Here is a 16,235-nt window from a genome sequence, read left to right as displayed (position 1 = left end):
CTATGCAAAGTGTATAGAACCGCGCCCGCTGAGTGTTTGCTTATATTCTCGTTAGTTAGGAGTTATTTGGAGAATAAAGCAGCTGTGACTTGGACTACTCCTGGGGAGGACAGGAAGGATAGGAGTTGAATCTAGAACAAATATTTATCAAATACCTACTAGGTGCCAGGGACTGCTCTAGGCTCTGGAAATGTAGCAGTGAACGAAAGAAACGTAAACCTCTGCCCCTGTGGAAACTGTACACAAGTAAGAAGCGGAAAAATCCATCTACGGACCCCTGAAAGCCCAGGCACAAATCCACCGTTAATTACCAAAGCTACCAGGAACAGAGAAGCAAGGAAACATACGGGGGTGAGCCCACGCACACATACGCAAAGCCTAACAACTGGTCTCGGACTTTTTTAACAAGACCCTAAACCACTTGCCACCCTCCTTCATGAAGCACCCACTGTATACCAGGGTGCTTGGAGACAGTGCCTAACTGGCAAAGGGGCTCAGCAAACCCGGTCTGTCAACTCCAGAGCCTGCGTGTGCTTTCTCACGCCCCTCGCTCACCATCAGGGAGCTCAGGAACTTCAGTTTCTTCCCTCCTTGACCCCTTCCTCCTCATGACTGATCTCCTTTTATGGCAAAATCTGAAGAAGTAACCCTACAGATATTTTGAAAGCAGGGCCTGAGCCATCATGGTGGGAAACCCCAGCTACATTCTCTTAAACGATTCTTCCGTCCTTGACCTGCAGCCGGGAAGACCTGTTGTGAAGCCCAAGAAGGATGCTGGGATTTGCCCCTGGTGGCTGCCAGCACAGGGACACTCAGGAGGGAGGCTTTGGGGGCTGGAATGACCACAGGTTAGAGACCTCCCGGAGCTGACAGGTAAAAGGGCAGAGGAGGAAGGTTATTAGGGAGGACGTGGGCCGTGGGCAGCAGTCCAGAGCCTTGGGCCCTGGCACCACTGGAGAGGTTCGTTTTTCCCTCTGGCACTGACTTTGGGGCAAGTGAGTTATGTGTCCTTCCTGAGCCTCAGTTTACTCCCTACGAACTGGACCAACAACGGTATCAGCCTCAAGAAGCCGCCGCAAAGGTCCAGAAAGAGGGACTTCCCTGGCGGTCCACTGGTTAAGACTACCCCTTCCAATGCAGTGGGTGAGGGTTCGATCCCTGGTCGGGGAGCTAATATCCCACATGCCTAGCGGCCAAAAAACCAAAACGTGAAACAGAAGCAACACTGTAACAAATTCAATACAGACTTCAAAATGGTGCACATCAAAAAAAATCTCAAAAAAAAAAAAGGTCCAGAGAGATAAGACCGACCAGCCCGTGGCATTTGGTGACACTAACTACAATAATCATTAAAGCCGACACTACCTCTGCTACTACAACTGCGCTGTTGCCAAGGCGCTAGAGTTTGCCTCCCGATATCTGGAAACAGAACCCAAGAGTGTAAACATGGACCTGAAGTCGGGGTAGCCATGGGTCTAGATACGAGGAAGAGGGGGGTGGATTCTACAGTTCCCCGCCCCGGGCAGCGTCACCTACCAGCAGGGACCCTCGAGGGACCCCCTCCCCAGTCCGTCACCCTCGACTCCGGCTCCAAACCGTCTGTGCCCCAGGAACTTGGCTGTCCGAGAGTGTCCAATAACCCCACTTCTCAGAGGCGACTCAGGACGCGTGTCCCGTCTCCGGAGCCAGTTGGGCTCGGGGAGGTCCAGGCACGGCACAGGTCCGAGGAGCGCTCGGGGGAGGCGCCCGTGGAGGGGCGAGCACTGGGGCAAGGTTCCTCCAGCCCGGGGCCCGCACGCGGAGCGTGGAGCCGCGAGCCCAGGCGGGCAAAGGCCAAGGTCAGCGGCTTCCCGCCCCCCGCGAGGCTGGAGCTACAGTCCCGGCCACCCGCCCTCCCACGGAGGAGGGCTCCCAGTCCACAGCAGGAGTTCCATTTTGGCAAAGGGTCCCCTACCCACCGCGCTGGTCCCCGCCCACTCCCGGACCCCCAGACTCACCCTCTCCAGGGTACAGGTGGCCCGCGGCGCCCACCAGCAGCGCGGCAACGGCCACCAGCAGTGGCACGGCCGCCGCCCCCCGCCCGCCCCCGGCGCCCATGGCTACGGGAGCGCGGGGTCCGGATGGATCAGAGCGCGCGGCGCCGGCCCGAGGGGTGCATGCTCCAAAGCAGCCGCCCGAGAGGCGCTGGGGGCCTCGCGTCCTTCTCTTCCACGCGGGCGGCCCAGGGGCCGCAGCCTCCGCCCGGGAGGGTCCTTGAAACAGCCCCAGGAGGGGCGCGCGGCCTCCGCCGCTGCAAATCCGGCAACGCGGCCCGGTGGAGGCGGCCCCGACTCCGGGCCACCGCGGCCCGGGCCCCGTCCCGCGATCTCAGGGCCCCGAGCCCGGCGCTGCGCCCCTGCCTCCTGGCTCTCGGCCCCGAGCGCTCGGGGGCTCAGACCTTCGGACGCGCGGACAAACGGACGCGCGGACAGGCGGGCGGGCACCTGGGCAGGCGGGTGGCGAGCGGGCGGCGGGAGCGAGGGCTGCTCGGCCCGTAAACAACGCGGCCCGTCAGCTGGGCCCCGTGCGGGCCGCGGGAAAAGGCGGCGCGGATCCGGATTCGGAAGGGACTCGGCGCCCGGGAGAGGCCCGAGAGGGGTAGAGGGAGGACCGACAGGGGGGAGGCGCCGCCCCGCCCCACCCGCCAGCGTCCTTGTCCTGGGCCCCGCGCTGGAGGCCCCCGGCGCGCCCTAGCCGAGGGGGCGCCACAGATCCCTGCCCAGCCGGAGCGCCCCTTCCAGCCCCGTGACTCCCGTCTCAGAGCCTGGGGGCGCCCCAGATGCCCGACCCAGCGAGACGGATCCTGTGTTTAACGTTTTGCTATTTTGTTCATCATGGGACTTTGGAAAATTCATTTTGATTTTTTAAAAATATTGCATTAAAATATTGTTTATCTAGGTTACTCGGTTTTTTTGTTACTCCCTTAAATGTTGTGCTCGTCTCCCCCTCGTCCCAGTCCCGCCAGCGAGTCTGGTCCTCGCGGGCGCCCTGTCCTACCCCGAGTACTCCCCAGCGCAGCGCAGGCCCCTGGGGACAGCCACGTGCACGCGCGCCCCGTGCGCTCAATGTACTGGTGGCCTGGGCCCCTCCGCGCGGTCTGTGGTTCAAGTTGGAGAAATGACCCCTTGGAGAACGTGCAGAACCTCGCAAAAGTGCAAACCGGGCGGTGGAGATCTTGGATATGACACAAATGGACACACGCAGTTTTTCAACACTGCAGACCCAGAGTCCTCTCTCTGGATCAGCCTCACCTGTATGATGCATGTGAACAGTACCTGCGGGTCAGATTTGGGGAGTTGCAGGAGAAATAAAGTATGACAAAGCACCCAGCACAACTCTTGTCTGAGGGCGTTCGTTCTTTCTCTCGTCTATTAAACAAATATTAATTTGCCAGGAGGTGGGCCCACTGTCCTTTTAACTCAAACCTATTCCTGCCTTCCCGTCCCTCCAGTGTCTGGCTTCACCTCTCTGTCCCAATGAGCCTTCCCTGACCACACTTTGCAAACGCTCCCCAGCCCTTCCTCCCTTTGTTCCCCTCCCTGTTCTTGACAGCACGCCAGTATCCCTACCTGTGTCTTCGCCCCACCCCAGGAAGGCAGAAATCTTGTCTGTCTTGTTCACAATTTTATACCCGGTGCCTGACATATCCATTGCTTAATAAATATTTGTTGAATGGAAGAATCAACATGCAGTAAGTAATGGGGATTTGCAGGGAGCAAAATAAACACCATCCATTTCCTCGTAGAACTCACAATCCAGTGGGGGAGAAGAGCGTTAATTATACATCAGATGTGTAATAAGGTGGGGTGGGGAGACACTGAAGGATCCTCCGAAGAAGTGATTTTTGAACTGAAATCTGAGGTTGAGGAGAAACCAGCCCAGGGAAGCAGCAGGGAAGTGTTCCAGGTAGAGGGAACAGCATGTGCAAAGGCCCAGAGGAGGACAGGTTGGTGTTCTCACAACTGAACCAGGCATTGTAGCTGGAACACAGAAAGAAAAGAGGGGAAACTGAGCTAGACAGGGTAGAATCTTGATATGCCATGTGAAGGGCTGTCCCCACCACCACCTTTATCCTGAAAGCAACGGGGATGCATTAGAGGGTTACACCGAAAGGTTAACACAATCAGATTTTCTTTCCAATAATATCTCACTGTGGACAATGGGGCAAGAATGGACCCACGGAGAACAGACAAGAGGCAACTGCAGTCCCAGAGTACCAAGAATTGTAGGTCTGATCAATGTTGTTCCCCTTCTTTGAGGGGCTTCCCTCTGATCCACAGGGGCCCCCAGAAGCCACCAACAATTCCAGGCCAGTGGCATTTGCTGAAATTCCAGGGGATGTGATGCTCTCTGGAAATCTTTCAGGACGCAAGACTTCCATGTTGGGGATAAAGTCAAGAGAATCATTGTAGTTGTGACTTGCTGGATGGAAATGAAGACACACCCACTTCCCGAAAAAAACTCATTGTTTCTTTTGTAAACCACCGTGCCCCCCCCCCAAAAATACAATCATCTAAAAGTTGAAAGTCAACCTCTGCCTTTTATTAAAATCAATAGAATGGAAGTAGAAAATCACCATTTGCTAATCTCCAAAATAATTGGTTCCGGTAAGAGCCATCCACAAATGCTAAGTGATGGTTGGAAGTCTGAAAAGTAACAGGGTATTTCCACGGTCTGCAAGTATCTCGCTGCAGGACGCTTGTCAATAATAAAAGAAAGGAAAAATAGAAGCTTCATGGAGGAGAGAGCTGGCTTAACTAAATGATCAAAGTTGCTCTTGGATTTTCTTCTGTAATAAAAGATATTACTGGAGCAACTGGGGAAGACTGAAAAGGGTGTGTCGATCTGACAATGGTATTGTATCAATATTAATTTTGATCATTGTACTGAAGTGACGTAACAGAATGTCCCCGGCTTTAGGAAATACACACTGAATGAAGTACGCAGGGGTTAAGGAGTATAATATCTGCAACTTACTCTCAAATGGTTCAGAAAACAAAAATGAGACAGAGACGGAACAAAGTAGATGTGATAGAAAGCGTGATAAAATTGGTAAATCTGGCTAAAAGTGTGCATATAAGGATTGATTGTACTATTCGTGCAGCTTTTCTGGAAGTCTGACATCATGTCATGAAGCATGATGTAATGAGAGAGATCTTTTCATCGTTCATGAATATAAACACCAAATACTCTACTTTTGTTGTCCATCAAGGAGGGCTAAGGGAGGCCCACCACCACCCTACTGGGGGCTTCCTTTAGCCGGTCCCTCTGGGACAATCTCCCTCAATCTAGCAGTTTTCCGTTACATTAAAGCAGGAAATCAAATGTAAATCCTGACTCCTGTGTTGTCATGGAAACCTGCTTTAATACATTACATTTAGGAGCGGGGTGGGGGGGGGGAAACTGCAAACTGATTTCATTTGTGAACAACAGGGCAAAAACACAGCAGTGAGAATTTACCAACAGAATCAGGCTGAAGATTGAAAGAACACAACACCTATACCAGGATTAAGTGGACCTTGGGCCAGGAGGGCAAAGACGGTTCAATGCTAGGAAGTCTAGTCATCAAGATCACAGTATTCGCATGTCCAAGGAGAGAAGGTACAAGAACATCTCCATGCTACTAAAAATGTATTTGATGAATTCCATAGCCATTCAAAAATGAAACCATAAGACTGCAATTTGGAAATTTTGTTTTATAATTGCAAAGTAAGGAAAATCTCTTTAAGCAAGATGCAAATCCCAAATCTAAAAATATGGACTTCCCTGGTGGCACAGTGGTTGAAAATCCACCTGCCAATGCAGGGGACATGGGTTCGAGCCCTGGTCCGGGAAGATCCCATATGCCGCGGAGCAACTAAGCCTGTGCACCGCAACTACTGAGCTCGAGTGCTGCAACTACTGAGCTCGAGTGCTGCAACTACTGAAGCCCACGTACCTAAAGCCCGTGCTCTGCAACAAGAGAAGCCACTGCAATGAGAAGCCCGTGCACTGCAACAAAGAGTAGCCCCCGCTCCCCACAACTAGAGAAAGCCCACGCGCAGCAGCAAAGACCCAACGCAGCCAAAAATAAAATTTAAATAAATAAAATAAAATAAAATCTAAACACAACAAATCTGGCTATGAAAAAATTAAGTTATTTGAATAGTAAAAAAAATCCATGCATAAAGTTGAACGTCAGATTTTTAAAAGTGAGAAAAATATATGCAACTTAAGTGACAGATAAAGGGCATGCATTATAACATTTTACATAATGTATAATACATAATACTAATTTTTTCAGTGAGACAAAAAAGCCCAAACTCTTATTTGCCAAAATAAAAATGGCAAAGGACATGAATAGGCAGCTCACAGAAACAGACCCACTGAAAAGAAAAAAAGAAGGAATACTAAAGGTATTCAAATATATAAAAGGATGTTCAGTCTTCTTCATAGTTAGACATATGCCCATGTCATCTTCACTGAGTTTGCCAACTGTCAGGAAAATGGGCAACACAATGTGAAGATTTGTGAGAATCCGTTCTCATCAACACTGGTATAAATGAGTTCAACTAAGGGGTGTGGCAGGGGGGAGATTTGGCAAAGACTTTCAACATGTAAATTGCATTGAGACTTTTTCCCACTGGTCTCACTTCTAGGAAATTACATGCTGCACAAATATCCTCCCATGGGTGTCAAAAGAAGTATTCTCAAAGATAATCATTGCAGCACAACCTGGAATCACCCTAAATTAATTTTTCCCCCAAGAAACAGGGAGACCTCTACTTTCTCCAAAAATGCCTCATCAATTCAAATATTTCAAATTTTCCTTTTTCTCTCTCTCTCTTTTCTTTCTCCTCTGATACCACTCACATATGATTTGCATTGACAAGTTATAGTAATTCGTAATATTCTCATGTGTTTTCCTGGGTTTTATTTTTCCTCTGGGGGAACTTTGAGGATATAAAGGCAGGGTGTGAAATTGGTATAAGAAAACAGACATCCTGTACTTACACAGCTTGGTGTCTACCCATCCTGGTCACATGGGGGTTTATTTCAACACTTCCACATAGCTCTGTTATTCGTAAAGTCTTCACTTCTGATCCTTATTCAAATACACCGGGCTCTCGTTTTTGGTTGCTTTTTCTTATTATGGTAAAATACACATAACATAGAATTTACCATTGAAACCATCTTAAAGTGTACAATTCAGTGACATTCAGTACACTGTTGTGCAACTTTTACCACTATCTTGTTCCAAATTTTTTTTCATCACCCCGAACAGAAACTCCATACCCATGAAGCAATCACTTTTCAGTCTCCCTCCCCTCAACCCCTGGCAACGGCTAATCTACTCTCTGTCTATATGGATTTGTCTATCCTGGACATTTCCTGTAAGTAGGATCATATATTAGGTGACCTTGTGACTCTCACTACTTAGCATACTAGTTTTCAAGGTTCATCCATATTGTAGCATGAATTAGTGCTTCATCTTTTTTTATAGCTGAATGACATTCCATTATCAATAGATGTAGATATGGATTTTGAATCCTCAGACCCATTCCATGATCCCATGTTGCACCTACATTTGAAACCACACTTTCGGAAATGGGCAACATGGCTGAGCTGCAACCCATGAGAATTTTTGAGTGTTGGGCTTCCCTGGTTTCTGATGCTACTGGGGTCATCGTCCAAACAGAGGCTTCATCTTAACCCGTTTCAGAGAGAATTTAGATTGTGACTGGACCTGACAAATAAAATGCTTAGGAGGTGGATAAGCTTCCGAGACGAATTATTTGTACCCGAATAAGACAAAAATATTAAGGAAGTACTGCCAACTAAATCTAAAAGGATTAACACTGTGGTGTTTGCCTCTCCTTCTGCCTCCTTCCCTCCTCCCAATGTAGTTTTCAAGAGAGATGAGAGACGGGATGAAACTCATGTAAAATATTTTTATTTCTCAGAAACATTTCCTTTCATTGTTGCGATGTCCAGGACTCTTTTCTACTGGCTTAGAGTGACACCCAAATCTAGATGGAAAAATATATACATAAAAATTATAATTGAGAGAAAACTGTTTCCCAGGCTCACAGACATAGAGAACAGACATGTGGTTGGCAAGGGGAAGGGATAGAGTGGGAGTTTGGGGTTAGGAGATGCAAGCTATTATATAGAGAATGGGTAAACAACAAGGTCCTACTGTATAGCACAAGGAACAATATTCAATACCCTGTGATAAAACATAATGGAAAAGAATATGAAAAAGAATGTATATATATGTTTAACTGAATCACTGTGCCGTACAGCGGAAAGGAACACAACATTGTAAATCAACTATACTTCCATTAAAAATAAATTAAAATAAAATAACTGTTTTCTAACATAAATATAATAATGGAAAAATATTCAGTGGGGTTCTGTGACCTTTTTAGAAAACAATGAGTTAAATCCACAGGTACAGAGATGACAAAATGTCCAAGATACATATTATTACACAAAAAGAATTAAGTGAAGAATAGTGTAAATAGAGCGCTATCATTTGCATTTTAAAAGGGGAGTAGACTACAGCAACACCAGTTAGCATATACACATTCACAGATGTGAATGATCTCTCAGGAAATATCCCTCAAAGAAGGCACAGGAGCTGGTAATCCTTTTTTATCTGTTTGGATTGTTTTAACCATGTACGTGCATTCCCTTTTCAAAAATCAGCATAAGACAGAGACTTTTTTCAGAATAGCATCATCATATCTACGAAGTGAAATAAAATAAAATACAGAGGAAAAATTTTAACAGCAATAGCTCTGACCCATATCTTTAAAAAAACTATAGTACTTTTTAAGGGGACATAAAATAGGACTTGAATAAATAAATAAATATGCCTTATTTCTGGATAAGAAAATGGAGTGTTGTCTAAGGGCCACCCCTCCCCCTCCAAGAAAATAATTTACAGATCCAATTTAAATCAAAATCTGTATCTAAAAGAATATAGGGGGATGGACTTCCCTGGTGGCACAGTGGTTAAGAATCCGCCTGCCAATGCAGGGGACACGGGTTCGAGCCCTGGTCTGGGAAGATCCCACATGGGCCACAACTACTGAGCCTCTGCTCTAGAGCCCGCAAGCCACAACTACTGAAGCCCACGCGCCTAAAGCCAGTGCTCAGCAAGAGAATCCACCGCAATGAGAGGCCCCCGCTCGCTGCAACTAGAGAAAACCCTTGGGCAGCAACAAAGATACAACGCGGCCAAAAAATAAATAAAATAAAATAAATCTACTTTAAAAAATGAAATAATGCCATTTGCAGCAACATGGATGGACCTAGAGATTATCATACTAAGTGAAGTAAGCCAGAAAGAGAAAGACAAATACCATACGATATCACTTACATGTGGAATCTGAAATATGACACAAATGAACGTACCTACAAAACAGAAACAGACTCCCAGACATAGAGAACAGACTTGTGGTTGCCAAGGTGGAGGGGGGTGGGGGAGGGATGGATTGGGAATTTGAAATTAGCAAATGTAAAGTATTATATATAGGATGGATAAACAGCAACGTCCCACTGTATAGCACGGAGAACTGTATTCAGTATCCTGTGATAAACCATAATGGAAAAGAATCAGAAAACGAATGAATATATGTTTATGTATAACTGAATCACTTAGCTGTACAGCAGAAATTAACACAACATTGTGGATCAACTATACTTAAATAAAATAAATTTTTAAAAATAAATAAAATAAAATGGAAAGCATGGGGGAGGGATGTTTGAGGGCACTGTTCAAGTCCACTGTGCCACTTATTTGAGTGCAATCTTGGCCAGGTCCTTCATGTCTCTGGACCTCAACTGTGCAATAGCCTCATCTTTAAAACGGCACCTGCCGTGTACCTTCATTCTGCAAATATTGAGCTCCTACCGTGGGCCGAGACTGGGGATCTAGAGGTGAAATTAGAGCCATTTAAACTCCCTTTTTCTCATACAGCAGTGCAGGGAGACACACAATAAGCAAAATATGTGACTGACATATACAGACTCAGTCGGACTGGGCTGTATGCTGTGGAGAAAAATGAAAATGGGATAGAAGTTACCAGTGGGTGAGAAAGAGGTGAAATTTTAAATAGGAGGCCTTCTCTGGCATGACAACATTTGAGCAAAGATCAGAAGGGAGTGGCGGCAGATCTCGTGTGGGTATGTGGAGGAAAGGCATACGAGGTAGAGGGCACAGCCTGTGCAATGGCCCTGAGGCAGGGTGATGACTCGCATGTTGGAGGAACAGAGGGAGGCTGGTGGGGCTGCAGCTGAGTGAGCAAGTGAGCGGAGATATCAGACAGGTAAGGAGGGGACACTCATATACCCGAGTCTCACAGCCCATCATGAGGTTTTCAGATCCAACTCCTAGGTCATCACGGGGATTAAAGGAGTTGGTACAGACCATGCACTTCACACAGAGCCTGGCATATAGCAAATATTCAGCCAACACCAGCCAAGGATTCTTTCTCGAGACCGTCAGCAAAAACCAAAACGGAGCCTTCTGTAAATTGCATTGGAAAATGGACCATCATAAACGGTCCCAGTAATAAAATAACCATCTCCCACCAGCGCGTATCAGATTACCAAGAGCCAAGAGAACTCCTAGAACTCAGCCTCAGCTGTTCTCCAAGCGGCCCGACCTCTGAATCCAAGGAGTGGGTCCATCTGAGACCTCAAGGCATGTTCCCATCCCAGGAGAGCCCAAAGGTCACATCCTCCTTCTATCCAACAGGCAAAGCCCCAAACGAGCAGAGGCTGAAAACCCAACTCCATTCTGAGTAAGTTCCCACACACCCAGACTGCCCTGCCCTAAATGGAAAGACACTTCTCTCTCCTTGGCTGAGAAATGTGACTATATTCAAGGGCACAGGAAAAAAAAAAAGAAATAAAATGATTCCAAGAGGGGTGTTCATTCAGTTAGGAGAGGTTTTCTGTTGACATTTTGGGCAGGATAATTCCTTGCATTGGGGCTGTCCTGTGCACTGTAGGATGTTTAGCACCATCCCTGGCCTCCACCCACCAGAGGTCAGTAGCACTCTCCTTTCCAGTTGTCAAAATTGTCACCAGACACGGCCAAATGTTCCCTGGGAGGCAAAATGACCACCAGGTGAGAACCACTGTATTAGGATAGCGCCAGCTGCTATAACAAATAAACCCCAATGTTTTCGTTCTTCCTTGCTCATGTATGTGACTGTTTATTTCTAGAACTCAGTTTCTGCATCTGTAAAATGGGTATTCTGGGTTGATGGATGATGATTCTGGGATGTAACCCCCTTCCATCTTGTGCCATCCCTAGGATCTCTGCACATGTTTGCAGTAGCATCCCTTGAAAGGCAGGGGGAGGGAAGGAACAACCCAACTGTCCCTCAGCAGGGGACTAGGTAAATAAACACTAAACAAGATTCAAGTCATAGAACAAGGGTTGGTTTTTGTACAAGGCTTTATGGGCACACAGTCATGCTCATTCATCTTTTATACTGTCTGTGACTGTTTTTGTGCTAAAGCAGAAGGGTTTTAATTGCAACAGAGACCATTTGGTCCATAAGGCCTTAATATTTACTCTCCTTCCCTTAGAGAAAAATTTGCAAAGTCCTGCTGTGGAATATACCCTCTTTAAAAGTAGTGGAATCTGGGACGAAGTGAGAGTGTGGCATTGACATATATACATTACTAAATGTAAAATAGATAGCTAGTGGGAAGCAGTCGCACAGCACAGGGAGATCAGCTCAGTGCTTTGTGACCACCTAGAGGGGTGGGATAGGGAGGGTGGGGGGGAGACACAAGAGGGAGGAGATATGGGGATATATGTATACATATAGCTGATTCACTTTGTTATACAGCAGAAACTAACACAACAATGTAAAGCAGTTATACTCCAATAAAGATGTTAAAGAAAAAAAAAAAAGTAGTGGGACTTCCCTGGTGGTCCAGTGGGTAAGACTCAGGGGGCCCGGGTTCGATCCATGGTCAGGGAAATAGATCCCACATGCATGCCGCAACTAAGACCCGTCGTAGCCTAAATAAATAAATAAATAAATAATAAAAGTAGCATGATAAATCTTGTTTTCCAGGTAATGACATGGAAAGACGAACGCTATCTATTACTATTTTTTTTTAAGTTGCAAAAATTATGCATCGTACAATTCCATTTTGGCAAAATGTATGGGTATTATTTATTCATTTGAGTCTATGTATGCTCATTATCTTCATTATGATGATGGCTGTATGTCAGAACTCATCAATTTTTTTACTTTAAATCTGTGCAGTTTATTGTTTGCCAGTTATATGTCAACAAAGCAACTAAAGGTAAAAACAATGAGATGCATTTAGTCCAAAGTAGTTCTCCTGCACACACAGCTGGCAAAGAGGGTCACTACTTTCCGTATCCTTTTATCTCCTTCCGGTACTGCTAAGCGCCCCCTTCCTGAACTCCGAGCTTCCACTTCTGCCCCCTAGAGGCCTTTCTCAGCACTGCAGTCATGGGACTTTTCTTTATGTGGTGTCCCTCCCAGGGCTCCATAGGGCCAGCAAGGCCACTCGTGGGCCCCCCTGCTGACCTCCCATCACACTCACTCTGGCTCCCTATGTTCCAGCCATTGGAGGTCTTTCGGCACCATCCATCAGCTACAGATAGGCTGTGTTCACTGCTGTGTCCCCCACATCTGGACCGAGGTTTGGCACACAGCAGGCATCCTAGGAGTTTTTTCCTCCATAAATATTTGTGGATGCCCACGTTGGACCAGTTCCTTAAGTTGGTACTAGAAAACAGTGGTCTCTGCCTTCGTGGAGCTTCCAGTTGAATCAAATAATCACACAAATAAATATATTAATATATTATAGTATATCATAAATATATTAATTCATTGTGTTATATGATAAACTTAACAAATAAATTATTGCAGATGCCATTTATTCGTCCATTCAACTGCACCTTGTCAATGATCAATTCTAGAACACAACTGGTCTTTCATTCCTCTGTGGCTGGTGTCTCAACTGGAAAGAACCTCTTCTCCTTCTAGAAAACTCCTACTCATCCATCAAAGCCCAACTTAAAGTATACTTTCCCTGACTCTCCTCTCTCCTCCACATCATGAGATGAATACCTCCCTCCACTGTGCTACTGTGGAAATAAATGAACTGCTGAAGCATTTAATTCAATAAGTCAGAAAGAGAGAAACAAAACAAGCAAGGAAGGAATTTGTAATGAGTGCCAGAGTAGGTCTTCATCAGTGAGAACACATAAAAACACTAGAATAAAGAAAGGAATTCAGGAACTGAAGAACCGTATCTTTAGCCCATTTATTCAAGAAACAGAAAAAGAAAACAAATACAATTATCTAAAACCAGATATAGAGGGGGTTTTTTAGTAAAAGAATATGACATACAACTCTAAGCTGAGAAATTTGAAGATCTCAGTGAAACTGAGCTTTCTACAAATAAATACATTACCAGCATTAACTCAAGAAGGACGAAAACACCTGAATGAATAAATAAAAAATGATGGGAATAAAACCTAAAGATATTATCAAAAATAAACCCTCCCCAAAAGGTCAAATCTCAAATGCTTTCACCATTCAACCTTCAAAAAGTTCAATCTTCAAAAGGTCAAGAAATAGATAAAGATTTCTAAGCTAGATGGAAAATTTCCTAATCATTCTGTAAACAGCCCAACCCTGATACAAAACCTGACAACCTAGGAAAAAATGTTTAAAGACTGAGCTCATCAAAAAAATAAAATAAAAATAAGAGGAAAAGTACTAAATATGACCCAGGTTCACAGACTCTTATCCATAATTCTGAAAAACCAAAAAGTTCTGCAAAGTTCCTTTTTTTTTGGTAAGTTTGGCATCAAAACTAAGTTAATAGCCAACTTGACCCAAAGAGATGTGAGCCTCTTTATAGTATTTATGACACAGAATGTGAATATTCATGCATCTTTGCTGCTGAAATATTAATGTGCTTGATTACAAGGTCTCCTACAACCCACTAGGGGTGTTAAGTGACAATTTAGTATATGCACTCTGTTGCATATGTATGAGTGTGTAAAAACAGTAATTTGCCGTGACCTTAGAGGCTTATGCAGGAATGCAAGGATGAATCTATGTTGGCAGTTGGGTCACAGGAAGCATCAGGGTGCATTTCTCCATCTCCTCATTTAGCGATATCACGTTGGTAGTTTGAAATCATCCGTGGGAAGAGTCTTTACACCACAGAAATTGGCAAGTGCTTCTGAAATTTTCCCCCCATTTACCAGCACTCTACCGAACATTGAAAAGTCTTTTAAATAAAATTCAGTATCGGTAAGTGAAAGAAACGATAGTAGATGTTCATTTCCAGAGAAGTCAGAAAGTTATTTGGTAAAATCTTGATCCATTCCTCATATAAAAGTTTACTAATGCCAGGACATTTTTATTGTCCAGGAAGGCATTTTAGCATACAGTGAAACACACGGGCTCAGAAGTTCTATTCCCTGTTTTTAAACCTTGATTCTTCCATTAGCTGTTTTTTCTCGGGTTCTCTGAACCTAAGTTTCCTCCTGTGAAAATGGGAATAAGAATAGTACCTACCTCTGAGGACTGAAAGAATTAAATGAAACCATCCTATGAAACACATAGAAAAGTGATAAGCAAATAGTAAGAATAGTAAATGGTAGTTATTGTTATTGTGTTTTTGTGTGCGAAAGTTGTTTTTTTTTTTTCCGTTGGAGTATAGTTGATTTACAATGTTGTGTTAGTTTCAGGGGTACAGCAAAATGAGTCAGTTATACTATTAGTTATACATATACCTATTCTTTTTCAGATTCTTTTCCCATTTAGGTTATTACAGAATATTGAGTAGAGTTCCCTGTGCTCTACAGTAGGTCCTTGTTGATTATCTATTTTATATATAGTAGTGTGTATATGTCAATCCCAATCTCCTAATTTATCCTCCCCGCCCCCCAACCTTTCCCCTTTGGTAACCATAAGCTATTAATTGTTAAATATGAAAAAAATAACACTTTCCTAATAACAAATTATTTTATCTCAACCAGTCTATTATGTTTAACATAGAAACACAAGCTTTCTTGTCACAATTAAGGAAAGACTATGTTGCTATTATTAGTTAACATTTGGATGTTCTAACCAACACAATAAAACAAGAAAAAATAAATATCAAGAGAAAAGGAGATCAAATCATCTTTATTTACAGGTAAAGCCTTATTTGCCCTAGAAAATCTAGCTGAAAAACTATTCGAGTTAACAGGAAGTCGGGAAGGCAACAGGGTAGAAAAAAATACACAAATACTAATTACTTTCCTATAGACCAGCAATTATCAAATAATATAATGGGGAAATGACTCATTTTATAATAGCAACCCAATATATGTATGAAATGTGAATGAAATCATTAAAAATTTAATGTGAATAAATGTGAGTGAAATCATTAAAATCTTAAGGAATATAAAAAATGAATCAAATAAATATTCCTGAATGGGAAGAATATTATGAAGAACTACTATGGTACAGAAAACAAAAAATACAGATTTATAGAAAAAAAACAGAAGATCCTTAAACAGACCCAAATATAGATAATTATTTCGTATTTATAAATGAGGAACTTCAAATCAGAAGGCAAACAGCTACTTATTCAATAAAATGGATCTGGGACAACTGACTAAACTTTTGGAAAAAAAAGTTACATTTGACCTTCATTTCAACCCTCACAACCAAATAAATTCCAGATGGATAGAGAAGTAAAATGTAAAAAAAAAAAAAAAAAAAATTGCAGTAACACACCACTAGAAGAAAATACAAGATGGAATATTTACCAAAGTTATCAAGAATAAAGAAAAAGACTGAGAAATTTGACTAGATACAATTTTTTTTAATTCTGGGGGCCAAAACCATCTTCAAAAAGTTAAAAAAGAAAGGAAAAACTAGAAAAGGCTATCTGAAACCTATTTGCCACTGGATTATTTTATACGTAAGAAATCTTAGAAATCAATAAGGAAAAGATGAAAGGCTCATGGCCAAGAGACACATAAAAAATGCTCAACTTCGTTAGGTATCAAAATGTTACAAATTAAAATGAGATGCGGTATTTGCCAATCAGTTTGGCAAGACAAGAAAAAAACACCCTTATGTATTCTACTGTGTATACAGAGTATATACACTGTATACTATAGTAGCTTTATTTATAGT

The 16,235-nt window shown here is 43.9% G+C and overlaps 1 protein-coding gene across 2 annotated transcripts in view; it reads right to left on the bottom strand.

Annotated features, from left to right (window-relative positions):
* INSR (insulin receptor) overlaps positions 1–2,114 on the bottom strand; it is a 125,377-nt gene extending 123,263 nt beyond the window's left edge. For both annotated transcript variants that reach the window (XM_082650447.1, XM_082650448.1), the window contains exon 1: positions 1,998–2,114. In XM_082650447.1, coding sequence (XP_082506573.1) covers positions 1,998–2,097 — 100 coding nt within the window. In that variant the 5' untranslated portion in view covers positions 2,098–2,114. The remainder of the gene's footprint in view (positions 1–1,997) is intronic.
* Positions 2,115–16,235: the final 14,121 nt, after the last annotated feature.

The sequence above is a fragment of the Grampus griseus genome (genome assembly GCF_964374135.1).
Source record: "Grampus griseus genome assembly, chromosome: 3".
NCBI classification, from domain to species: domain Eukaryota; kingdom Metazoa; phylum Chordata; class Mammalia; order Artiodactyla; family Delphinidae; genus Grampus; species Grampus griseus.
This window is presented reverse-complemented; position numbering and strand designations above follow the sequence as displayed.